Source organism: Panthera leo, chromosome D3, assembly GCF_018350215.1.
Source record: "Panthera leo isolate Ple1 chromosome D3, P.leo_Ple1_pat1.1, whole genome shotgun sequence".
In the NCBI taxonomy this organism is placed as follows: Eukaryota; Metazoa; Chordata; class Mammalia; order Carnivora; family Felidae; genus Panthera; species Panthera leo.
In genome coordinates this window covers 58431700-58458936 of record NC_056690.1, presented here as the reverse complement: position 1 = coordinate 58458936, position 27237 = coordinate 58431700, and the positions used below count along the sequence as shown (strand labels likewise).

Here is a 27237-nt window from a genome sequence, read left to right as displayed (position 1 = left end):
AGAAACAATATGCACTGAGGTGAGGCTAAAGCACGAGCTGGGAGGAGTCTGCTGTAGCCTCTCCACCTCATTAATGACCGCAGACTTCATCCGGCTCTCTCCTTTAGGCCTATTGCTTCCCAGAGTCTCTGGCTAGCAAATCTCTCGTAGGAGCCAGGTGCTGGGAGCTGCGCCAAGTGCCAAGGGCAGCTCTGAAGGAGAGGGCCCCTCCTTCCCCGTGACGTTTGGGGTTTTCTAGAGAAGTCCCCACCATGGGGTCTGTTTGGATGAACACAAGTGTGCCTCCAGGAAGGATGACTGTCAGCAAAAGCTTTTCCTTGATTAACCTTAGTTTCCTAAATCAGGCACTTTGGGCCCTTGTAGGGAGCTTTGGTGGACATACTTTGCCTTTTCCCATTTTGCAAACACTGGTTGTTTTTTTCTCTCACAGAATAGTGGGTAGCAGGGTAGGCAATGTTGTGGCCCTATGTGCAGCTCTCCTAATACGTATCCAGTCTTGCTTTGAGGAAGCAGCTGGAGGCAGTCACTTTGGGAGTACTTTACCAGGAAGAAAGCCTGACCCCTCTGTGTCTGCTCCTCTTTCCATACGATATCTGCAATTAGGTCAAGCGTCCAGGCTCTACAACAGCCTCGAGGTCCTACAAGAACCTTTTCATATATATATGTATCTCCACATATGTATCTCCAAGACAGAGTAAGATGTTAACATACACTGTTCAATTCATAAGGAAGATACTGGATTAGACACAAATTCACATCCTACTGCCCTGACACACAGGAAATGCCCACAGGATACAGAAAGGCAACTGGTGGCGGAATGTAGCATATGAAAAGTATGTTGATTGATGCTCTGCTGAAAATTGATCTTGGCTCTTCCAAATTGCTCATGCAGGGGGAGGTAAAGAAGCAATTAAACTCCAATCTGTGGCATGTGATAGACTCACCCCAAAAGACCTCAGCTTAAATCTCACTTATGATTCTTCTAAAGGCAAACAAGCTTCTTAAAGAAATCATAATCCTTTTCTTGGTCCTTCTGGCACCCTCTTACTCTGGAGAGCTGTAAAGACACCGGCGTCCAAACGGGAGAGTGTAGTTATGGCTGATCCAAGGGGGGATGTACTTAAGGTACTCATGACACCTGGGGCAAGGAAAAGAAAGTTCTGGAAACTTAAATTTAATTGAGAAAATGGCTGAGGGCTCTCAGCTTCTACCCCTTCTGCCACACCAAAAGAAACTCCAAACCCTTTTTGAAATGGGATGAAATGGACTCAGTTACTCTCACAGGGGTGAATTTTAAAAGGACATTGTAATTGGTAGTATTTTTTCAAACTTTCAGTTGAATGCCTAAACCTAGTTAATCTTGACCTCGAATTAAGGATATGGTATTGGTAGGTTCCATTCTTTTTTCCAAAGAACAAAAAGACCCAAGTAAAGGAAGGCTGAGTAGAGATGATAGGGCCTCAGCCTGAAGAGACGGTGAAATTTAGATCTATTCAGATGAGGAATCTGCTTAACAAGGCTTTTGTAGGTTTAAATAATCTAGTTTTGATAAGGCCATGCAGGCTCACTAAATGCAGTTTACACTGGGTGGCCTGACTTTGGCTACCAACACTCACTAACTGACAAAGACTCTTGGTCCTACTTCAAGCCTGGGACTGGTGAAAGGGAGAGAAAAAAAGCAACACTTTCCAGATCAAATAAAGTCATTGAGCATACACATCTGGGGACACATTTTCCCCTTGCTTCTAATGACTGGGAAGTTTTAAACTCACTGGCTCTACCGGGCTTATCATGCTGCCGATCAGCATGAGTGCCCACCAGAGCCCATTGTAAGCTGAAGGACCCATCTCAAGAGCTCTGCTGAATAGGAGAACAGAGAGAAAACGAGGCCTCAAGTGTACTTCTCCCACAGGCCTTCTCGGGTCAAATGGAGGCCCAGTGGGAAAGATGGAGAGACTCTGCCTGGGGTGGTGAAGGAGAATCTGGCAAGTAGAGATGGTTCTTTGAGGTCATGGGACAGTGGGACAGTGATCCTGAGCAGAGCACATAAAAGGCCTGGTCACCAGGGCCTTTGATCCTCATAGGTAGGAGGGAGGCCCAGGGAGAGCCTATCAGCCTGTGGTAGCTGATGCCCCTCTCTAGCTCTGCCATCTTCCCCAGATACAGCCATGGGCAGTTCCGAAGAGTGAAGAATATAGACACTTGGGCCAATAAGACGTACTGAGATATTGCTCTTATTTATCCTGGGAAATGGGTGGATGGCAGGAAAAGCACTTTAGGCCTGTGCCTCCATTTTATTTCCTGAGGGTAGTCACTCTGTTGTGTGATTTAATGCTGGTTTCCAAGGGTTGGGTGGGTCCCTCCCTCTAGCCCATTGTGCCCTTGGTTGAGGGATGGGCAGCTGCTGGGCTGATGACTACTGATACCGGCTCACAATTAGTCCCCAGGGTTGCTTGTGAGCATAGGCACAGGAGCTCCAACTTTGGGATTCAATGGCTACGCGTACATAGAGGCAGGCAGTGAGGGAACAGAGGTAAAGGAGAGGTAAAGGGTCTTTCTGAAACTGCTATGTTACAAAGGGGCTACTTTGAAATCAGAGGGATCTTTCAGTGAAAACGTTCTCCTTGTATACGAAAGAAAGCCAACCTTTTCCAATAAAGTATTGAGAAGGAAACACTCTTGAAATCAGGCTGAATATGACAAGGCTTGGCCTAGAAAAGATACTACCCTCCACCTCCATAACCCCTTAATGTGTTACCTACTGATTGGTCTGACCAAAACCACTCCGGGTTCGTAGAATGATTTCTGTGTTCAATACACAACAGGATGCTAGTATGGGAGAGACACGGTTACTTTGCCATCAAATGATTTAACACTCTAGATCAGTACATAAAGAAGCCCACACATTTCTGATGGAAATTTTGTAGCATGTGTTTCAATGTCAAATGAAAAAGATATCTTCCAGAATTTGATTCTCCTCCAGGTCTTCAGGGGTCCTGCCTGCCCCCACCTTGTTCCAGATTGATTTTCGAGGACTAAATCGGCAAGTACTGTGATTCCAGGCCCCAGCTTCTCTGGAGGGATGGGGCTGAGGTTTGGGAGCAGACTTTGGACTCAGAGATTGAACCAAATCCAACAGAGAAGTCTCATACCTGCAACACACACACAACCCAGACAGAAAATGATCAGACTGATGGAACATTAGAATCCAAGAAGCCTACAGAGTTGGGCTGCCTGGGGTGAGAATCAGATCACCGCTCACATCATTTCCAAGAGGGCCTTCTAGGGGAACTTTAGAGAAGGTAAACAGCAGAAGGCTCCTGCTGTCTGTCTGTAAGCTCTTCTCTTCTGCTGATCATTAACATTCTTTTCCAACCTGTGAAGGGAGACTGTGGAGTGGGCAAAGGAATTTGACAATAGTAATGACAGACATAGTAACATTTATTGCAAGCTTACTAAGTGTCAGGCACTGTTCTTAACGCTTTATATATATTCAACCTTCACTTAACCCTCTAAACAACCCAGTGAAGTAGGTATTATACTACTCTGATCTCCACTATATACACAAGGAAACTGACGCTCAGGAAGTAACTCATCCAACATGAAGCCATTATATGACCAGGTCAGGATTTGGACCCAGGTAGTTTGTCTCCAGTGCTCACATCCAGGACACTAAAGCTGCCTCTCAAAGTCTTTGCAGCCAGCCAGACCTGGTTTAGATCTCTGCTCTACCATTTGCAGGCTGTATGATCTTGGGAAAGTTCTTCAACCTCTCAGTTCAGTTTCTCATGCATAAAAGGCTAACAGAACTCCTGTTACAATTAAATTAATCGGTTGGTATAAAATAACATAATAAGTACTCAGTAAATACTAGTTCCCTTCCTGCTATCTTACTCCCACTCTCTCTAGAACCTTGGGAAAAGACACTCTCATGTGAATCTATAAAGAGCCTCCTCCAAAGAAAGTCTGCCTTGGTGTCTAGCATTTTCATCAGAAAGGGCAAGTTTAGGGGCACCTGGATGATTCAGTCGATTAAGTGTCTGACTCTTGATTTTGGCTCAGGTCTTGATCTCACGGTACATGAGATTGAGCCCCGCATCAGGCTCTATGCCGACAGCTAGGAACCTGCTTGGGATTCTCTTTTCCTCTCTCTCTGCCCCTCCCCTGCTCATGTGCGTGCACGCTCTCTCTCTCAAAATAAAAACAAAACAAAAGAAAACAAAGGTAAGCTTAGGACAGCATAGAGGCAGAGAAACTAGTGGTAGCCAATAATATGTATCCTCATCCACGGCCTATTTGTATGTATGTCCAGTATGGAACATCAAAGGCATAAATGTATCTGCCTCCACATTCATTCATATGAGGGGCAAGTAATTTCTACAGATACGTCATGAAGCCTCAAACAGGGCATGTGTGACCTGTGCAGCTGCACAGGGCCCTGGACTTGGCTTAATGCTCTTCTGTTGTGGTCTTGAAACTCTTGATTTTATCTTTGACCTTGTGTTTTTGAAGTCTGATGAGACAAGGGAGCAGGTGTGTTAGCAGAGGAGATGTGCTGGGTATGCATACGTGGGTTCAGACCCACAGGCACAGTGGGCAATGGGCAGTGCCTATGCCAAACAGCTGGCCTGCCTTCCTGGTGTGCACATTCATACCAGAAGCAGCCTGGGGCACTGCAGGGCGCCAGGGGTGTGGCTGGGCTAGGACCCGGGCCCAGATTGGTTATGGTTATGGTGAAGGCAAGCAGCGGCAGCAGCGGTGAGAGGCTGGCTTGCCTGTCTTTTCCCAGATCCTGTCCCCAAGGTGAAACATTAGCTCTCTGGCCTGAGCGCGGAGATGGGAATGGTGGTGTTTAGGCAATAACACGTTAGTAAATTATTATAAAATAAAAGTATATACATGGACATTGCAATAAAGCATATCGAAGAAATATCAGAATTCTTTGAGGAGTTTAGAATCTGGTCTTAAAAACTGCTGCATCATTGCAAAGCAAATATCCACAGGTTCAGAAATAGCAATTAAATGTTAAAGACTGTCGCATCTGATGGAAAAGAACACTATTTTCACATGCAGCTTCAAATGAACTAGTGAGGAAGACAGTTTTAAAATTAATTTTCCTACATCATGAAAGATACAGCAATAGAAAGCAAAAGTAGGAGTTTAGAATTATATACAAATCATTAAGTGACTTTTGGTTTCTTGTATGACCTCTACAAGTTATAGGAAAAGCCAGGGAAAAACAACACAGTACAAACTTATACTTAAAATTAGATTTTCTGACACACATAAAGCTAATGTGTATAAAGAATCGAATCTTTTTAGAAAAATTGCTCTGTGTCATCAGCTCAAGAGATACTGAAATTTAGATTTTTAAATCATTTATCAGAAATCTATCCCAGTTTTGTCAGAGCTTTTAATATATCCCTAACACTTCCAGTGTCAGTAGTATCAGCAGAAATATTCTTCTCAAAATTAAAAATTGCCAGAAATTATGTGCGCTATTTCATTTGCCGAGAGTGACTGATTTGCTTTTAATTGTATCATTTAAAATAAACTTGCTAAATGAATCAATTTTGATGATCTAATAAATGAATTTAAAGAAAAGCCAGCCAGAAAAATCTTAGGATCAGTCAAGTTATCACATTAACAAAGTATTATTATTTGTTATATAAAATTATGACCACAAAAATATACATTTTTTTGCTATCTGCAGGTGTATGTTATTACTCACGAATCACCATTACTGGTTATGCTTTATAAGTTTCTTCTTAAAAGAAAAAGCTTTGCATTTTAGGACCTTTAACTGCACATTTTCATCCTACTTTTTGAACAACGGACCCCACATTTTCACTTTGCGTTGGTTTCATAAGTTATGTAGCTCGCCCTGCCCTCAAGTCCCAGGCAAAATTAGATTATATTTCATGCATGGAAATGTCATCATTTTCTATGATATGAAAAACTGTAAACTGAAATTCCTTTTAGCAGAATTTTTTTTTTTTGCAGTTTTTATTCTCACAGCATTAAGACACTGTTTCAATACAATTATATCTGTCATTCAACACAGTGGTTTCTGTGTTCAACCAAAACATCTTAAAGTGTAAGCCAATGAGTTGGGTACTGCTTCCAAGAAAGTTTATCATAAAGACAGATCTACTTCATGCTCAAGGCACGGGCTTTGTTTGAATCTTCCTTGGAGACACCTGGCAATGGTAACATTCATCTCTTTATACGGACTGCCAAGACTTTTTTTAAAAGTTAGAAACAATGGAAAGCTGTACTTTTCTATACAATTTCATGCTTAAAACAGCTAGGGGGAGATACTCTGAATGAGGAAATAACCAGCTACTTTCTCCACTAAAAAATTAGAGCCAAAATAATTGGGAATCAGAAAGTGTGTCAGAAATCAATCTTTCAGAGAAACAAGCTGAAACAGAGAGTAATGATAGGGATTTGTGTTTAAAGACTGATTTAATAGGTACCAACTTATTTAACCATTTGAAAAAAAATTGTGGGCTTCAAATTCCTTCATAGTACTTTTATCCACATATAATAGAGTAAAAAAAAATCTCTAGAACATGTAAAGAGTGACCCACAAAACCATAGAAAGTTAGATCTGATGTGTTAGGATAAGTTAGGTTATGCACCAGGACAAATTAGCCTCAAAACTCCAATGGCTTAACATGACTCAAATCTATTTTATGCTTATGCCATATGCTTAAAGGAGGTCCAGGCAGAGAGTGGGTTCACTATCTTCTGGCTGTACCACCTGGAACACGGAAGCTTCCCTATTGTCTTGGCAGGCAGGGAAGCTGAAGAATTGTATATAGGTTGCTTTGGCCGGGAAATGGCAAACACTTATCCTTATATATGATTGGCCAGAACTAGTCATGTGGCTCCAGGAGGGGAGGGGAACTGGATATTGGCAAACACTAATAATGCTTAGTCATGGAGGACTGGGTCTTAGACATCATTTGGAATAATTCTCTTATTTTACTGATGAGGAAACTGAGGTTCACAGAGCTATGCATGAACTGATTAGGGTCACACAGCAAGTGAGTGGCAGAGCCAAAGGGTTTTTAATCCAGGCAACTTGACTTCCTAGACTTGTGTTCTTTAGTCTCTCTGCCAAGATAAAGAAGATGTATAACTAAAGGAAAAGTGAAGAAAATGGTTGCTGTTTCCAATTACATTTTATTTGAAAAGTATAGTATGATTAGTTGTAACTCAGTGTGAACATATCCACATTTCTAATCAACTGGGCTATCTTTTTGCCAATAATTTAATTTACCCTAAAGTATAAATGCTTATCTTCATGGTTCTGCTGTTATCATACAGACTCCGTTTCTCTAGAAGCCATACTTAATCACGGATTACACTGTGGCAGAGAAATCAGAAAGGCTGTGGTAGACAAGGGCCTCGGATTTCAGTGGCACCTCATAGCTAATTTCATTCAACAAGTGTTTTTAACAGTACTTTTTCCATCAGGAAAGACCGCATAATTTGCAGATTAAAAAGCAACAAATTAATAAAGATCGTTTTAAATACCACAGCTTGAGAAATCACTCAATTTTATACCAGAATTATATAGCAGTAAAGCAAAATACAAAATGAATTCCTATAGCATTTTACACTAAATACAGCAAAGAGCACTGTTTAGTTATCAAACTGTGTTCTGTGAGCAGTGTGTCTTAAGTGTGCTGAGGTGACATATGACAGGAGATTAAAAAGTTGATTAGTTTGGCCTGGCCCTGATGGGAGTTTGGTATGCAGTTAATTTAAACGGATAAGTAACTAATTCACATCCATAAAATACCATCCCTCGAAAAACTCAGACTCTATTTTTAGCCAAAGGCATTGACTATGTGGGCCTCTCTTGCCTCTGTACCTCACCGGGTTGGTAGTCAGGAGTTACCCTGGCACACAGGCTGACTTAACTAGCTTTCTTATGGAGAGGCGATAAGGTGAGAAGGCTTATTTGGTTTATTCTGCCACTCCCATCCAGGAAGCAATTTGAACTTGGCTGTACTGGCATTAATTGTGTCCCTCTAGAACTCTCATCCCAGTGTTGGCTGCCTCCTGACCTAGCAGGATACTGAGACAAAGCCCAGGGGAGGATGCAGCCTCTGGAGCTTTTCCCTCGCATTACTGGTTTTCATCTTTTGTGATTTCAGACCTTTCCTGATTACTCTCCTCTTCTCTTGCCTTTTAAATGATGGCATGTCCCAGGGCTCAATCCTTAGTTCTCGTATCTTAGGTAGTTCCACTCATTCGTATGACTTTTAATATCCATATGTCAACAACTCCTAAATGTATAGCTCCAATATGAAGCTTGTTCTCGAGTCCCAGACTCACATGCCCAACCGCTGCCTGATTGGCATGTCAAATTATCCTAAACAGAATTTATTTTTTTTTTTTCTTTAAATCCTGGTCCTCTCCATCAATCCAGCTACCTCTGGGCCTGAGCATGTGCTGTATCCCCCGCTTAGGATGCTCTGCTGTCAGATCTTGCTTGCCCACTCTATTCATTAATGTCACGTCTTCAAAGAGCCCTTCCCTAAACGCTCTATCTGAAATAGCCATCATACCATGGTCACTTTATCTCATTATGGTGTTTTATTTTCTTTATATCACTCAATACTACCTAAAATACATGATTTATTGTTTATCTCTTTCACCAGTCATGGGCTCTGTGAGGGTAGGGTCATTATTGTGTTAACTGATATTATCTCCAGTGTCAAGAATGGTATCTGACACAAGGTAGGTAGGTGTTATATATTGTTGGAAAAAAAAAAAAATGAATGGGCCAGTGGCTTAAATTTTAAATCTTAGTGCCTTCCTCCATAGGCATTTTTTTGACAGCTAGTCTTTTAAAAAAATCACCATATATTTCAAACATTCTCAAAAGTATTACCCACCCACATACTCTTCTTCTCATCTTACAAAAAAGGTTACTACACATATGGTTTGTGTCAACTACTTTTTCATTTGGTATCCTGGAACATTTTTTTCCATACTAATTTTTTTACAACATTATTTTTAACGAAGAGCACTTCGGTTAGGTGCAAGGTTTTTTGAGATGAAATCAACTCTGTTTTTTATTCCTTCTCTCAATTGATAAATGCCCAAAGGTATTCCCCACTCCAATCCATCATAGGTTAGCAAACTACTGCTACCTTTATTATATTCTGTATTTTCTCGCTTTATTCCCACCCCTTCCTATGGCCTTCAACACTTCTGGAGCTTTTGCTTCATGATATACTTGGCTATATTTGGTACTCTTCTTAGAGAACCTCCTTCAACTTTTATTTTAACTGAAACCTGGCTCTCTTGCTGAGGTCAATGCTTTCCCTCCATTCTTCTCAGTGGGCATTGTTTACACTCAACATACCCTATGTATTTCGTGGTCAAAGAGCAGTACTGGAATCATCACTGCTTCCATTATTGTTTTTTGATCACTATTCCCCCAGTACATTAAGTTCCTCTTGCTCTGAGTAGCCTGTCATCTGCTCTACCACTCTCAACCTTTCTTCATCTATATCATCTATTTACCCACTCACTCTCAGCCACTGAAGATGTTAACGCTTGGATCAGTCTTTTCTTTCAATTCACCTCTTACCATCATTCCTGCTAATGCCAACATCACATGGATGACATTGGACCAACACTCTGACTTCTTGGTTCTTTGATATCTCAGGTCAAAGACTCTCTCAGCAAGCCCAACTCTTCATATCCTGTAACTTGCCATCAACTAACATGGCATCTTTTCTGAATTCGGTAATTCAAACATCCTACTACTTCCTGATGGCCACATCTTAACCACAAGCTTACTTTTTCAACTGTTTCCACTGTCTCTGCCCATCGATCTTATCAGACCATTAATTCAAACAATTTTTGTTCTAAGAGTGAAGATTAAAGTGGTGAACAGGATCACTAAAATTCTCTGTCCTGGTGGGACCATTAATAGCATACTTTCTTCCCAGCCCTTTATCCCTTATTCAACTTCAATTTCATGGTCCGGCATTCCAATCACTTATTTAACAATGCTCTTAAAAATGTGTCCACTGTCTTTCTGTCCTCTCCCCTAAACCTGGCAAAAGCACAACAGTGCACGAATGTCTGCCTTTTCTATGAGTTAATAGCTGGGCAACTTAGTGTAAATAAAACAATGTTCAGAGAAACAAGCAAACAAAGAGCAGATCCAATATAAATTCATAGTCACTAATCTTATGTAGGTGCTAAACATTTTCTGACAAAGCTACTGTATTTCTCTCATCAGTTGTTTTGTTCTCATTTCCCCCTTCTCACTAGTTTCTTAAACAGATGGCCTCGCTTCCCATTTCAGAGAAAACAGAGGTCATTAAAGAGAAATTGTCTTTACTCTATCAAGTTTACAAGTCTTTCAGCACTCATCATTTCTTCCTTTCACACTGAAGGAAGTGATCCTTCTTTTAGACTAACCACTCCATTTATGTTTCTTAGGAACGTTTTTGTATTGACTATCTACTCTAGAACCTTCAATCTTTTCCTGCTTACTGGTTAATCAAGAGTGCTTAAGAAGATCTCTCCTTTCATAACCAAACCATTTCTCAATTTATTACAATCTGGCTTTCATCTTCTACCACACCGCTAAAATTGAAATCGCCAAATTCATCAAAGACCTCCGTATTGTTAAATCAAATGGAATTTTTGTAGCCCTTATTTTACATAATGTCTCTGCAGCATTCAATGTGGCTGATCGCTTCTTTATAAACTTTAAACTGTTTTATTGAAATAAAAAATACATGCAGAAGTTACACGTATTTAAAGCATACAGCTCAGTGGTTTTTAGTTTATTAAGAAATAGGCAACTATTATAATTTAATTTGAAAACATTTTCATTGCCCCTGCCAAAGAAACCCTATACCTATTAGCAGTCACTTTCTATTTCTACCCCCTCTCCCAGCCCTAGACAACCACTATCTATTTTCACAAATTTACCTGGACATTTCTTATAAATAAAACCATACAATATATGGCCTTTTGTGACTGTCTTTTTCATTTAGCATATGTTTTCAAGGTTCAGTCATGTTGTACCATGTATTACTACTTCATTCCTCTTTGTTGCCAAATAATATTCCCCAGTATGGATATACCACATTTTGTTTATCCATGCATCACATGATAGACATTGGGTTATTTCCACCTTGTGGCTAGTGTGAATAGTGCCTCAATGTACAGTCATGTGCAAATTTTAGCATGGACATATGTTTTCATTTGTCTTAGGTAGATAAATAGGAGTGGGGTTGCAAACTCTACATTTAACCTCTTTGGAAAGCAGTATGGCAGTTCTTTAAAAGGTTAAATGTAGAGTTTGTAATCCCACTCCTATCAGTATGTGGAGGTCTTTTTTTCTGGGATTATAAAGCTTCTTCAGAGAAGAATCTTCCAATATTCTACATGGGAAGGATGTGTGGTATACTTCTGGGGCAGGGAGGGAGCCAACTTTCCCATTTGTAGACTTTGAATCTATCCTATTTTCAGCCCTTTCTGCCATCTCACCTTCCAAAGTATGACATTCCTTAATGTCTCTTCTCTGTTGAATCTCTCCATAGTTAATCTCCAGTCTTCTCTTTGGGACTAATATTCCATATATGGATGGTACTGTGGCAGAGGTACTGGGTTTTTAGATTATTACTTCAAATGTCCATTCCATAATATTTTTAGTCCCACCTCAAATCACTATTTTCCATTGTGCACATTGCTTCTAATTGCCAAACCTTTCAAAAGTTCTGACATCAATCTCTTTTTGTGTGAATACCTTTGTCAGTGCTTTCTATGTGGTAGCTTCTTCTATTCTATTTAGTAAGTTATTAATCCTCCATTCATTTTCCATTTTCCAAAAGTGTACATAAATCTCTGATATATTGATGACTTCTCTATTGCACTTACTTTTGTGACTTTATACCTTTAAAAACATTTACTTACTGTCATCTTATTGGTATCTCAAGAAATAGAAAAGATAAATATTATTTTGCAATTAATTAGCAAGGAAATACATTTTCAGAGAGGTTACATAAATTTCTTTTAGGTTTATTATCAGGAATTCCCTAATATTTTTTAAAATAGCTAATGCTGGGGCACCTGGGTGGCTCAGTTGGTTGAGCATCCACTTCTTGGTTTAGGCTCAGGTCAGGATCTCATGGTTTGTGGGTCTGACCCTTGCGTCAGGCTCTGCACTGACAGCATGGAGCCTGCTTGGGATTCTCTGTCTCCCTCTCTTTCTACCCCTTCTCCACTCATGTGTCCATGTGCACATGCTCTCTCTCTCTTTCACTCTCAAAATCAATAAATAAACTTAAAAAATTATAAATATGCTGGTATGGAGATTTATAGTAATTAAGTTTTGTACATTATTGAACTCTCTCAATTTCCTTAGGTTATTGTTTCAGTTGATTTCTTATGGGTTTTACTGGTGAGCAATTATATTGAATATAAATAATGACAGGGTTTACGAGTTTTCTATTATTTGCATTATTTATTCTTATATTATTGTACTGGCTAACACTTTTAGGGAAATGCTACAACTATAGGGTTTTTTTTAAAGACTTTTAAAAATGTTTATTTATTTATGAGAGAGTGAGTGCAAGTGGGGGAAGGGCAGAGAGAGTGGGAGACAGAGAATCCCAAGCAGGCTCCGTGCTGTTAGCACAGAGCCAGATGCAGGGCTCAAAATCATGAACTGTGAGATCATGACCTAAGCCGCAGCCAAGAGTTGGATACTTAACTGACTGAGTCACCCAAGAGCCCCTAAAACTGTTGGTTTTATAGGCACTTTTGTATAATGCTGATCTAACAGGAATTATCTATTGTTTCACAATTAAGTATCTGCCATCCAGATATTCTTTATTATGTTAGGTATTTCCTCTTTTGGCTTACTAAATTCAAGAATGAAAAATTAATTTTACTTAGTAACTTTTCAGTATATATTGAGGTGATAATAAACTTTTTCTTCTTTGATATATTGTTAAGCAATATTCTGTTTTTGGCTTCCAAAATAGAAACCACATTCTAGTTCCTAGAATATATTCTACTTGCTTATATACTATTATTCTTTACATGTACTATTAAATTAGATTCATTACAATTATTTTAGGGTTTAAAAAATCTGTATTTATAGAGAACATTTGTTTATAGTCTTTCTTTAAAATTTTTTTTCAATGTTTATTTATTTTAGAGAGAGAGAGAGAGAGACAAAGCATGAGAGGGGGAGGGGCAGAGAGAGAGGGAGATACAGAATCCCTGAAGCAGGCTCCAGGCTCTGAGCTGTCAGCACAGAGCCCAATGCAGGGCTTGAGCTCAATAAATACAAGATCACAACCTGAGCCGAAGCCAGAAGCGTAAATGACTGGCCCACCCAGGCACCCGTGTTTATAGTCTTCCTTATGGTTCTTTATATCCCTATATATTATCCTTACCTGGATGGAAGAAAAGTAATGGTACCATTTCAAGAAAGAATGGCTTTATAAAGAAAGTAGAAGGATAACCAATTACCATACTCGGCCAGGAGTCCTCACATAGGTCTTCTCAGGAGTCCTCACATAGGTCTTCTCAGGAATCCTAAATAGCTTTTCTCAAAAGTTCTTTAATTGCTAAAGCAAACCTAGGTTGCCATTCAGATTTCTAAAGCACTTATAGAAGATATGACGTATTTTATAAGTGCTTCGCAATCACTTGTTGAACATCAGCAAAAAGGCTAGTAAGAATAACAGGGTGGTCTTGAACCTGCCTAGGAAACTGCAGATCTTATAGAAGAACTACTCATATTGATAGAGAGAAATTCAGATGTGTGCAGACATTGGATTGAGGGTACTACTCAGAACCTGTGTCTTGCTCTCCAATCAACAGAGGTGCTATCATAACAGGACTTTATTAACTCTAATTTAACATATTTCTTCTTAAGGTGCTAATAAGCTGTAGAATGAATACTATACAAAGTCAGTGTACCTTGAAAGGAGCTTAAAGAATTTACCAGAAAGTCAATGAGTGTATGGAGGCAATAAAGAACAATTTTAATATAACACATTAAAAGACACAGCTAACAGAGTAAAATCTCTTACTCATGTTATAATTTATATTTTTCTGTAATCTTTACTTTTTCATCTAAGGCTCAGTTTCTTTTTTTAAAAAAAATTTGAAATGTATTTCTTTTTTGAGAGAGAGAGACAAAGAGCAAGCAGGGGAAGGGCAGAGAGAGAGAGGGAGACCCAGAATCTGAAACAGGATCCAGGCTCCGAGCTTAAGACTCAGTTTCTTATATGAGAAGGAAAAGGAACTAGAACAGCCACAACAATTATGAAGAAGAAAACAAAGTTGGAAGGCTCATATAACATGGTTTTAAGACTTACTGTAAAGCTATATTAATCAAACAATGTGGTGTCAATAAAGAATAGATAGACACAGATCAATAAAAAAAAATAAGAGTCCAGAAATATACCAACACAAATATTAGCAATTGTTTTTACAGATGTGTTAAGTCAATTCAGTAGAGAAATATAATCTTTTAAACAAATAATGTTGCAATAATTGGACATCCATATGAAGAAAGAGGAGGAGGAGGAGAAGAAGAGGAGGAAGAGGAGAGAAAGAGGAGGAAGAGGAAAAGAAGAACAGGAGGAGGAGGTGAAGGAGGAAGGGGGAGAGGAGGAAGAAGGGGAAGGGGAAGGAGAAGAGGAAGGAGAGGAAGAAGGAGAGGAAAGAGAGGAAGAAGGAGAGGAAGAAGAGGAGTGGAAGAAGAGGAAGGAGAAGAGGAAGAAGAGGAAGGAGAGGAAGGAGAAGAGGAAGAAGAAAAGGGGGAGAGGAAGGAGAGAAAGAAGGAGAAGGAGGAGAAGGAGAAGGAGAAGGAGAAGGAGAAGAAGGAGAGGAAGGAGAAGGAGAAGAAAGAGAAGAAGCAGAATTATTTCAGTATAAGCCTCATACTGTGTACGAAAATTAACTTTACATTCACTAGATAGGTCACATTTGGGGCTATAACACACACCTTAACAAATTGAAAAGAATATAAATCATACTGATTGAAAAGAATAGAATGTCTACTTTTACCTCATAGTGGAATTAAGTTACAAATCAAAAATGGAAAGATACTTGGGAAATCCCAAAGTACATGGAGATTAAACAACATTACTTCTAAATAATACATGAAGCAAGGAATAAATCTAAAGATAAACTAAAAAATATTTTTAACTAAAGAAAAATGAAAATACAACTTAAGAAAGTTTGTGAGATACAGCAAAAGTAGTGCTTAGAGGGAAATTTATAGCAATAAATGCATATGTCAGAAAACAAGAAATGTAAAATCAGTCACCTGAGTATCCACCTTATGAAACTAGAAGAAAGCAGATTAAATCTACAGTAAGAAGAAAATAAACAATAAGAGCAGAAACCAATGTAATGAAAATAAGAAATCAATAGAGAATCAATGAAACCAAAAGCTAGTTCTTTGAAAAGATCAATAATAAAATCGATAAGCTTTTAGCCAGGCTAACTAAGAAAAAAAAAACAGAGAGATATGACAGATATTATTAATATCAGAAATAAAAGAGATGTCACCACAGAGCCCATGAACATTGAAAGGATAATCGAAAAATACTATGAACAGCTATTGCCACAAATGTGATAACGCAGATGAAATGAACCAATTCCTTGAAAGACACAACGGCCAAAAATCACACAAGAAGAAATAGATAATCTGAATAGGCCTATATCTACTAAAGAAATTGAATTGATAATTAATAATGTTACAAAACAGAAAGCTCAAGGCCCAGAGGGGTTCACTGGTGAATTCCACCAACATTTAAGGAATAAATTAGACCAATTCTCTATAATCTCTTTCAGAAGATGGAACCAGAGGGAATTATTCCTAACACATTCTATGAGGCCAGCATTACCCTAACACCAAAACCAGACAAAGAAACTACAAGAAAACTACAGACCAATATCTTTCATAAACATAGATGCAAAAATCCTCAACCAATTGGTATTTATCCCAGATATGCAAGGTTGATTCAACATTAGAAAAATCAATTAATGTAATCTATCACATCCACAGGCTGAAAAAGAAAAACACATGATCATATCAATAACCCATTAATGATAAAAATTCTCAGTAAACTAGGAATAAAGGGTACTTCTTCAACTGATAAAGAATATCTACAAAAAACCCAAAGCTACCATCATGCTATACTTAGTAAGTTGAGAAACTTGCAGGTATGACACATGGATATTTTCTCACCACTTCATACTGAAAAACCTAGCTACTGTAATAAGACAGAAAGAGGAAATAAAAGGTGGGAATAAGGAAATAAAACCGTTTTTGTTCACCGATGACATGACTGTCTATGTAGAGAATTCAAAAGAATCAACAAAAACTCCTGGAACTCATAAGTGATTACAGCCAAGGTTACAGGATACAAGGTTCATATACAAAAGTCAATCACTATATACTGTAATGAACGAGTATAATTTGAAATAAAAAATACAATACTATTTATGCCAGCATCCCTCTAAGTGAAATACTTCATTATAAATATAACAAAAATATGTACAAGATCTACATGAGGAAAACTACAAAACTCTGATGAACAAAATCAAAGAACTAAGTAAATGGAGAGATATTCCACATTCATGGATAGGAAGACTCAATATTGTCAAGATGTCAGTTCTTTGCAGATGATCTATAGATTCGATGCAATCAATCCAATGAAAATCCCAGCATGTTATTTTGTGGATACTGACAAACTGATTCTAAAGCTTATATGGAGAGAAAAAAGATCAAGAATAACTAACACAATATTGAAGAATAAAGTTGGAGAGGACTGACACTACCTGACTTTAAGACTTACTGTAAAGCTACAGTACTCAAGACAGTGTGGTATTGGTAAAATAACAGACAGATAAATCAATGGAACAAAATAGAAAGCCCTGAATTAGACCCACATTAAGTAAAATCAACTGATCTTTTGACAAAAGAAAAAAAGCAATATACTGGAGCAAAGACAGCCTTTTTAACAAATGTCCAAACATCGTCTGGGACAAATGGACATCCATATTTAAGAAAATAATTCTGGACACAGACCTTTCAACTTTCATACAAATTAACTGAAAATGGGCTATAGACTTGGGATGCCTGGGTGGCTCAGTTGGTTAAGCATCTGACTTCAGCTCAGGTCATGATCTCATGGTTTGTGGGTTCAAGCCCCAGGTTGGGCCCCGCACTGACAATGTGGAGCCTGCTTGGATTCTCTCTCTCTCCCTATCTCTCTGCCCCTCTTCCATTCACACTTTCTCTCTCTCAAAAATAAATAAATAAATCTTTAAAAAATAAAAAGAATAAAATAATAAAAATGGGCCACAGACCTAAAGGTAAAATACAAAACTAGAAAATCCCTGAAGATAAACAGGAGAAAAGCCAGAGGACGTTGAGTATGGTGATTACTTCTTAGACACAACACCAAAGGCACTATCCATAAAAGTAATAATTGATATGATGAACTTCATTAAAATTAAAAACTTCAGCTTTGCAAAAGAAAATGTCAAGAGAATGAGAAGGCAAGCCACAGACTGGGAGAAAATATTTGCAAAGGACACATCTGATAAGGACTATTATCCAAAATACATAAAGTACACTTAAAACCCAATAATAAAGGGGCATCTGGGTGGCTCAGTTGGTTAAGTGTCTGACTTCAGCTCAGGTCATGATCCTGCAGAGCCCCGCATTGGGCTCTGTGCTGACAGCCTGGAGCCTGAAGGCTGCTTCGAGTTCTGTGTCTTCTCTCTCTCTGCCCCTTCCTCACTCATGCTGTCTCTCCCTCTCTCTCAAAAATAATAAATAAATAAAAATTTTTAAAAAACCAATAATAAAAAAACCAAACAACCCAGTTAAAAAATGGACCAAAGACCATATCAGATACCTTACTAGTGTGAAGAAATACAGATGGAAAATAAGCATATGAAAAGATGCTCCACATTTTATGTCATCAGGGAAATACAAACTAAAACAATAATAAGATACCACAACACACTTAACAGAATGGCCAAAATCTGGAACACTGAAAACACTAAATGCTGGTGAGATATGGAGCATAGGAACTATCATACATTGCTAGGGGGAAGGCAAAATTGTATCACTTTGGAAAACAGTTTGGCAGTTTCTTACAAGACTAAGCATATTCTTACCATATGATCCAGTAATTGTTCTCCTTGATATTTACCCAAAAGAGTTAAGAACATTTCTATACAAAAACCTGTACATGGATGCTTATAACTCCTTTACTCATAATAGCCAAAACTTGACAGCAACCAAGATGTCTTTCAGTAGGTGAATGGATAAGTGAACTGTGGTACATAAAGACAATGGAATATTACTCAGCACTAAAAAAAAAAAAAAATCAAGCCATGAAATACATGGAGGGAACTTACATACATATTACTAAGATAAAGAAGCCAAGCTGGAAAGGCTACATACTGTATGATTCCAACCATATGACATTCTGGAAAAGGCAAAACTATGGAGACAAAAAAAAGATCACTGGTGCTGGGGGGCTAGCAGGGGGGCAGTGCAAACACTCTGTATGACAATGTAATTGGTGGATATGTGTCATTATAAATCTGTCAAAACTGATAGAATGTAAAACATCATGAGTATACCATGTAAACCATGGACTTTGGCTGATTATGATGTGTCAATGTAGATTCATCAATTGTAATAAAATGTACCTCTCTGGTGGGGTGTGTTGATAATGAGGAAGCCTATGCAGCTGTGAAGGTAGGGGATATATGAAAAATTTCTGTATCTTCCTCTTAATTTTACTATGAACCTAAAACTGCTCTAAAAAAAATCTAACTCTATAGCCATACTTATATCAGACAAACTAGACTTTAAATTAAAGGCTGTAACAAGAGTTGAAGAAGGCATTATATAATAATTACAGGGTCTATCCAACAGGAAGAGCTAACAATTATAAATGTCTATGTGCCGAATACGGGAGCCCCCAAATATATAAAACAATCACAAACATAAGCAACCTTATTGATAAGAATGTAGTAATTGCAGGGGACGTTAATACTCCACTTACAACATTGGATAGATCATCTAGACACAGGATCAATAAAGAAACAAAGGCCTTGAATGATACAATGGATCAGATGGACTTGACAGATATATTTAGAACTCTGCATCCCAAAGCAACAGAATATACTTTCTTCTCGAGTGCACATGGAACCTTCTCCAAGATAGATCACATACGGGGTCATAAAACAGCCCTTCATAAGCATACAAGAATTGAGATCATACCATGCATAGTTTCAGACCACAATGCGATGAAGCTTGAAATCAACCACAAGAAAAAGTCTGGAAAACCTCTAAAAGCATGGAGGTTAAAGAACACACTACTAAAGAATGAATGGGTCAACTAGGCAATTAGATAAGAAATTAAAAAATATATGGAAACAATTGAAAATGAAAATACAACAATCCAAACACTTTGGGATGCAGCGAAGGCAGTCCTGAGAGGAAAATACATTGCAATCCAGGCCTATCTCAAGAAACAAGAAAAATCCCAAATACAAAATCTAACAGCACACCTAAAGGAAATAGAAGCAGAACAGCAAAGACACCCCAAACCCAGCAGAAGAAGAGAAATAATAAAGATCAGAGCAGAAATAAACAATATAGAATCTAAAAAAACTGTAGAGCAGATCAATGAAACCAAGAGTTGGTTTTTTGAAAAAATAAACAAAATTGATAAACCTCTAGCCAGGCTTCTCAAAAAGAAAAGGGAGATGACCCAAATAGATAAAATCATGAATGAAAATGGAGTTATTACAACCAATCCCTCAGAGATACAAGCAATTATCAGGAATAGTATGAAAAATTATATGCCAACAAACTGGACAACCTGGAAGAAATGGACAAATTCCTAAACACTCACACACTTCCAAAACTCAAACAGGAAGAAATAAAAAGCTTGAACAGACCCATAACCAGTGAAGAAATTGAATCGGTTATCAAAAATCTCCCAACAAATAAGAGTCCAGGACCAGATGGCTTCCCAGGGGAATTCTACCAGACGTTTAAAGCAGAGATAATACCTATCCTTCTCAAGCTATTCCAAAAAATAGAAAGGGAAGGAAAACTTCCAGACTCATTTTATGAAGCCAGCATTACTTTGATTCCTAAACCAGACAGAGACCCAGTAAAAAGAGAGAACTACAGGCCAATATCCCTGATGAATATGGATGCAAAAATTCTCAATAAGATACTAGCAAATCGAATTCAACAGCATATAAAAAGAATTATTCACCATGATCAAGTGGGATTCATTCCTGGGATGCAGGGCTGGTTCAACATTCACAAATCAATCAATGTGATACATCACATTAATAAAAGAAAAGATAAGAACCATATGATCCTGTCAATCGATGCAGAAAAAGCATTTGACAAAATTCAGCATCATTTCTTAATAAAAACCCTCGAGAAAGTCGGGATAGAAGGAACATACTTAAACATCATAAAAGCCATTTATGAAAAGCCCACAGCTAATATCATCCTCAATGGGGAAAAACTGAGAGCTTTCTCTCTGAGATCAGGAACACAACAGGGATGTCCACTCTCACCACTGTTGTTTAACATAGTGTTGGAAGTTCTAGCATCAGCAATCAGACAACAAAAGGAAATCAAAGCATCAAAATTGGCAAAGATGAAGCTAAGCTTTCACTTTTTGCAGATGACATGATATTATACATGGAAAATCCGATAGACTCCACCAAAAGTCTGCTAGAACTGATACATGAATTCAGCAAAGTCGCAGGATACAAAATCAATGTACAGAAATCAGGTGCATTCTTATACACTAACAACGAAGCAACAGAAAGACAAAGAAACTGATCCCATTCACAATTGCACCAAGAAGCATAAAATACCTAGGAATAAACCTAACCAAAGATGTAAAAGATTTGTATGCTGAAAACTATAGAAAGCTTATGAAGGAAATTGAAGAAGATATAAAGAAATGGAAAAACATTCCGTGCTCATGGGTTGGAAGAATAAATATTGTCAAAATGTCAATACTACTCAAAGCTACCTACACATTCAATGCAATCCCAATCAAAATTGCACCAGCATTCTTCTCGAAACTAGAACAAGCAATCCTAAAATTCATATGGAATCACAAAAGGCCCCGAATAGCCAAAGTAATTTTGAGGAAGAAGACCAAAGCAGGAGGCATCACAATCCCAGACTTTAGCCTCTACTACAAAGCTGGAATCATCAAGACAGCATGGTATTGGCACAAAAACAGACACATAGACCAATGGAATAGAATAGAAACCCCAGAACTAGACCCACAAAAGTATGGCCAACTAATCTTTGACAAAGCAGGAAAGAATATCCAATGGAAAAAAGACAGTCTCTATAACAAATGGTGCCAGGAAAACTGGACAGCAACATGCAGAAGGATGAAACTAGACCACTTTCTTTCACCATTCACAAAAATAAACTCAAAATGGATAAAGGACCTGAATGTGAGACAGGAAACCATCAAAACCTTAGAGGAGAAAGCAGGGAGAAATCTCTCTGACCTCAGCCGCAGCAATTTCTTACTTGACACATCCCCAAAGGCAAGGGAATTAAAAGCAAAAATGAACTATTGGGACCTTATGAAGATAAAGAGCTTCTGCACAGCAAAGGAAACAATCAACAAAACTAAAAGGCAACCAACGGAATGGGAAAAGATATTTGCAAATGACATATCGGACAAAGGGCTAGTATCCAAAATCTATAAAGAGCTCACCAAACTCCACACCCGAAAAACAAATAATCCAGTGAAGAAATGGGCAGGAAACATGAATAGACACTTCTCTAAAGAAGACATCCAGATGGCCAACAGGCACATAAAAAGATGCTCAATGTCCCTCCTCATCAGGGAAATACAAATCAAAACCACACTCAGATATCACCTCACGCCAGTCAGAGTCGCTAAAATGAACAAATCAGGAGACTACAGATGCTGGAGAGGATGTGGAGAAATGGGAACCCTCTTGCACTGTTGGTGGGAATGCAAACTGGTGCAGCCGCTCTGGAAAACAGTGTGGAGGTTCCTCAAAAAATTAAAAATAAACCTACCCTATGACCCAGCAGTAGAACTGCTAGGAATTTACCCAAGGGATACAGGAGTACTGATGCATAGGGGCACGTGTAGCCGAATGTTTATAGCAGCACTCTCAACAATAGCTAAATTATGGAAAGAGCCTAAATGTCCATCAACTGATGAATGGATAAAGAAATTGTGGTTTATATACACAACGGAATACTACGTGGCAATGAGAAAAAATGAAATATGGCCTTTTGTAGCAATGTGGATGGAACTGGAGAGTGTGATGCTAAGTGAAATAAGTCATACAGAGAAGGACAGATTCCATATGTTTTCACTCCTATGTGGATCCGGAGAAACTTAACAGAAGATCGTGGGGGAGGGGAAGGAAAAAAAAATGGTTAGAGAGGGAGGGAGCCAAAACATAAGAGACTCCTAAAAATTGAGAACAAACTGAGGGTTTATGGGAGGTGGGAGGGAGGGGTGGGTGGGTGATGGGTATTGAGGAGGGCACCTGTTGGGATGAGCACTGGGTGTTGTATAGAAACCAATTTGACAATAAATTTCATATAAAAAAATCTAACTCTAAATGGATCATAGACTAAGTGTGAAACATCAACTGTAAAACTTTTAGAAGAAAATGTAGGAAAAAACAACTGTGGCTTGGAGTTAGGCAAAGAATTTTTAGATATGATATCAAGAGCCCAATGAATAAAATAAAAAATTGATAAATTAGACTTCCTCAAAATTAAAAACATTTATCTGTGAAAGACATTTTAAGAGAATGAAAAGACAAGTTCTACACTAGAAGAGAATATTTTCAAAATCACATGTCTAACAAAGGACTTCTATCCAGAATACATAAAGAAGTCTCAATATGATACGAGATGGAAATCTGGATGGACACAAAGTGGAGTTCATAACATATGTATGAGTTAAATGTACGATAATAACAGCATCAGAGCAGGGAAGGGGAAAGTAGAAGTATACTGTTGTATGGGATTTATACCATATATGAAGTGCATTAATATTAAATGTAGACTGTTGTAATTATTTGGAACTACTATAAATGGCACTTTTATTAATTTTGGTTTCTAATTGTTTATTGTTAGTGTACAGAAGTAGTAATAAATTTTGTGTTTTGCCTTTTATCCTACAACCCTTGTAAACTCATTTAGTTCTAGGAACTTTCTGTAGACTCCATGAGATTTTTTTATGTAGACAATCATTTTGCCTGTCAATAGGGACAGTTTTATTTATCCTTTTCCAATCCTTCATTTGTTGAGTTTTAACTTTTCTCTTAGATAAGCTCTGCTAGTGATGAATTCAATTTTCCTTCATTGGAGAATGTGTTCACTTCACCTTAATTCCTCAAAGATATTTTCACTGGATATGCAGTTCTGTGTTTACAGTTCCTTTCCATCAGCATTTAAAAAATATTGTGGCCTTTCCTTCTATGTCCTTGGTTTCTGATAAGAGATGCATATTCATTAGAATTGTTGTTCCCCTATATAATATACATCAAATTTCTGTGGCAACTTCCAGTATTTTTTTCTAGCTTCTAGTTTTCGGAAGTCTAATTATGATGTGTTTGGAAGAGGATTTCTTAAGTGTTTCTCTTGCTTGGGATTTGCTGAGCTTATTCTTAAGTCTTCTTGTGTCTTTTACCAAATGTGAGAAATTTTCTTCTAATATTTTTCTACTGTATGTTCTTTCTCCCCTTTCTGGTGTTCTCATGAGGCTCTGTTTACATTTTTCAATCTTTTTTTCTTTCCATTGTCCAGACTGAATAAATTCTACTGATTTATCCACAAGCCTACTGACTTTCCTTTCATCTTTTATCCTATTATTGAGCCCATCCAGTGGATTTAAAAGTTTCAGTTACTGTATTTCACTCTTTCAGTGCTAAAATATGCATTTGGTTCTTCATATCTTCTATTTCAATGCTGAGACATTTATCTTTCTATTTGAAGAGAGTTTGCCCTTCCTTCATGAAACACAGTTATATGCTCTAAAGTTGATTAACCCAACATCTGTGTCATCTCTGGTTTGGCATCTATTGACTGTCTTTTTTCTTGTGGGTTGAGATTTTCAACGTTCTTCATATGCTAAGTAATTCTGGACTGTATCCAGGACATTTTGAATGCTATGAGACTCCGGGTTTTATTTAAATTCTAAAGAGATTTTCAATTTTGTTTTGTTCTGTTGTAGCAGGCATTCAACCAGGATTAGTTCAGCACATAGTCCCAACCTGGTTTTTGTGAATTGTTGTTATAATGTCAGTCAAATTTTCAAAGTATTTGCAGTGCTATTTGGATCAGTACAACATGTACCCTATCCAGTAGACAGTGTAGGACCTGGGCAATGGTCAATCCTGTAGTACAAAGCCTGTGGTCTGCTATCAAGGGAAGGGGTCAGAAAAGTTCTTCTGTAAAGGGCCATATTTTAGGCTTTGTTGGCCAAGAGGCAACATCCATGAGAAGGTACTTTTACATAGCAAGGAAGAAAATAAGTTCTACAATGCTTATTATTAACAAAATTTTAAATGGAATAGTAATTGAGTAAACTTTTTTTAAAATTCAGGTCTACTGATAAGAAGAATGGAATTCTTTTTGGGCAGATGCTGGAAAGATAATTTCACTTAATTAGGGTTCAAAGTTAATATTCTCTATCATCTAAATTGAAAATATTCATCTGTTAATGCTGATCTATAATGAATTTTAAAAATATATTTCATCTATAAAAATGTATTTTTACACAGATAGGTATTGTTAAAGAGTGATAATAATCCATAAGCATGTGAGTTTGAGAATATATACAATTCTATTAGATTCTTTTTTTTTTAAATTTTTTTTTTTAACGTTTATTTATTTTTGAGACAGGGAGAGACAGAGCATGAACAGGGGAGGGTCAGAGAGAGGGAGACACAGAATATGAAGCAGGCTCCAGGCTCTGAGCTGTCAGCACAGAGCCCGATGCAGGGCTAGAACTCACGGACCGCAAGATCATGACCTGAGCCGAAGTCGGCCGCCCAACCGACTGAGCCACCCAGGCGCCCCTCTATTAGATTCTTAATATTTGCTTCTTAGCATTACATTACATTGAAGATTAATCAATCCAATTGATGGTTAGGCAGACTTGCACAATTAAAATGGATTTTACAATATAAAAATATCCTTTGCGTTTGCATCTAAGTAAGAAAAATTTTCCTGGAACTGTAGGCTAAGCTTAGAAAATATATCCATTAGAGGAGCACCTGGGTAGCTCAGATGGTGAAACATCCAACTTTGGCTCAGGTGATGATCTCATGGTTCATTAGTTCGGCCCCACATCATGCTCTCTGCTGTCAGCACAGAGCCTGCTTTGGATACTCTGTCCCCCTCTTTCTCTGCTCCTCCCCCATTAGAGCTTAATCTCTCTCAAAAATAAGTAAACATTAAAACACACACACACACACACACACACACACACACACACACATGTTTAAAGAAAATATATCCAGCATAAATTTGTGTGAGAACAGAGGTCTCACTTCTTTTTTTTTTTTTTAATTTTTTTTAATGTTTATTTATTTTTGAGACAGAGAGACAGAGCATGAACAGGGGAGGGGCAGAGAGAGAGGGAGACACAGAATCTGAAATGGGCTCCAGGCTCTGAGCTGTCAGCACAGAGCCCGACGTGGGGCTCGAACTCACGGACCATGAGATCATGACCTGAGCCGAAGTCGGCCGCTTAACCGACTGAGCCACCCAGGCGCCCCAAGGTCTCACTTCTTTATTTAACTTTTGACAGCATGGGAAGTATATAAAAGAACTTGATATTACCTGTGATTCAAACAAGGTTAGTTGTTACTGAAATTACTATCATAGTGTAAGTTTGTATATAAATATCTGTTTTGTCTTGTAATTTTTGGTTGAATTCTTTAAGAAATATTGTCGGGCATCTGGGTGGCTCAGTTGGTTAAGCATCTGATTCTTGATTTTGGCTCAGGTCATGATCCCTGGGTTGTCAGATGGAGCCCTGTATCAGCTCTGTGCTGAGCATGGAGTCTGCTTAAGATTCTCTGTCTCTCTCTGCCCCTCACCCAAGCTCACACTCTCTCAAAAAAAAAAAAAAAAAAAAAAAAAAAAAAGAAAAAGAAAAAGAAAAGAAATATTATCAAACATGTAGCAAAGGCTAATTTTGAAAGTGATCCAGTGTTCAATAATAGAGGTTGAAGAGGATATTTCTTATTCGGAAAAATTTCAATCTCAGTCCTCAAAAAAAAAAAAAAAAACACACAAAACTCAGAAAACTCACAAAAATCACTTCTAAGCCACTGAACTAGTGTGTAGCAAGTCAGGGTATTTATTCTTTATGTCTGACAAAAGAAATCCATGGGACTGATGATGGTTAAGTCCATGAGAACAAATGAAGTTTACCATTGACACTAGTGGTTCAATAATAAATGACAATTTCCTCAGAGTAACTGTTGCTGAGTAACACAATGAATAACCAAAAGCTTTAAGTACCTTCTAAGCTTTGTAAATTTGGTTAATTAAGCCTTTTCCTGCTTCATACATAATTTTACCACCATCAGTTGTAATACGTCTTAGCAGATTCCACTTCAGGTTGTACTGAAATAGTATTTTCTCATCTTCTTTGAAAATATTGTTGCCTGTAATTGTTTTACACATTCTATTCACAGAGGGTAATTCTTCAGTTACTGTCACTGAGTCAGCACTTGATGCTAACTTCAACTGAACAGTATTTGTAACATCAGTCAGCTCATTAAGAGTAAAGGAAAACCACCTGAAATCATTTGCTTTATTTTTAAATCGACTATTGATGTGCCTCCCAATGTCAGTTCTTTAAGCAACTTCAGACACTCTATAGATGCCTGCAACTCTCTCCTATCCTGTTTCCTACTCTACCCTGCAAACACTAGCTACCTTGGCTTCCCTCAGATTTCCATCTGCTGCCTCCTCAAGTTAGTAAACGTGCTGGGCTCCACCAAGGTTCCCGAATTATGGTCCAGAAATGTAACTGTTAGGATAAGCTCATTTATTTCTCCTCTTCAAGGGATAACTGTCCTTGGTGTACAATATTTGAAAACAATTATTTCATATATTTT

The 27237-nt window shown here is 38.0% G+C and overlaps 1 protein-coding gene across 2 annotated transcripts in view; it reads right to left on the bottom strand.

The window, feature by feature from the left end:
• Positions 1 to 2790: 2790 nt before the first annotated feature.
• KIAA1328 (KIAA1328 ortholog) overlaps positions 2791 to 27237 on the bottom strand; it is a 348418-nt gene continuing 323971 nt past the window's right edge. For both annotated transcript variants that reach the window (XM_042911439.1, XM_042911435.1), the window contains one exon: positions 2791 to 3152. In XM_042911439.1, the coding sequence (XP_042767373.1) occupies positions 2942 to 3152 (211 nt within the window). In that variant the 3' untranslated portion in view covers positions 2791 to 2941. The remainder of the gene's footprint in view (positions 3153 to 27237) is intronic.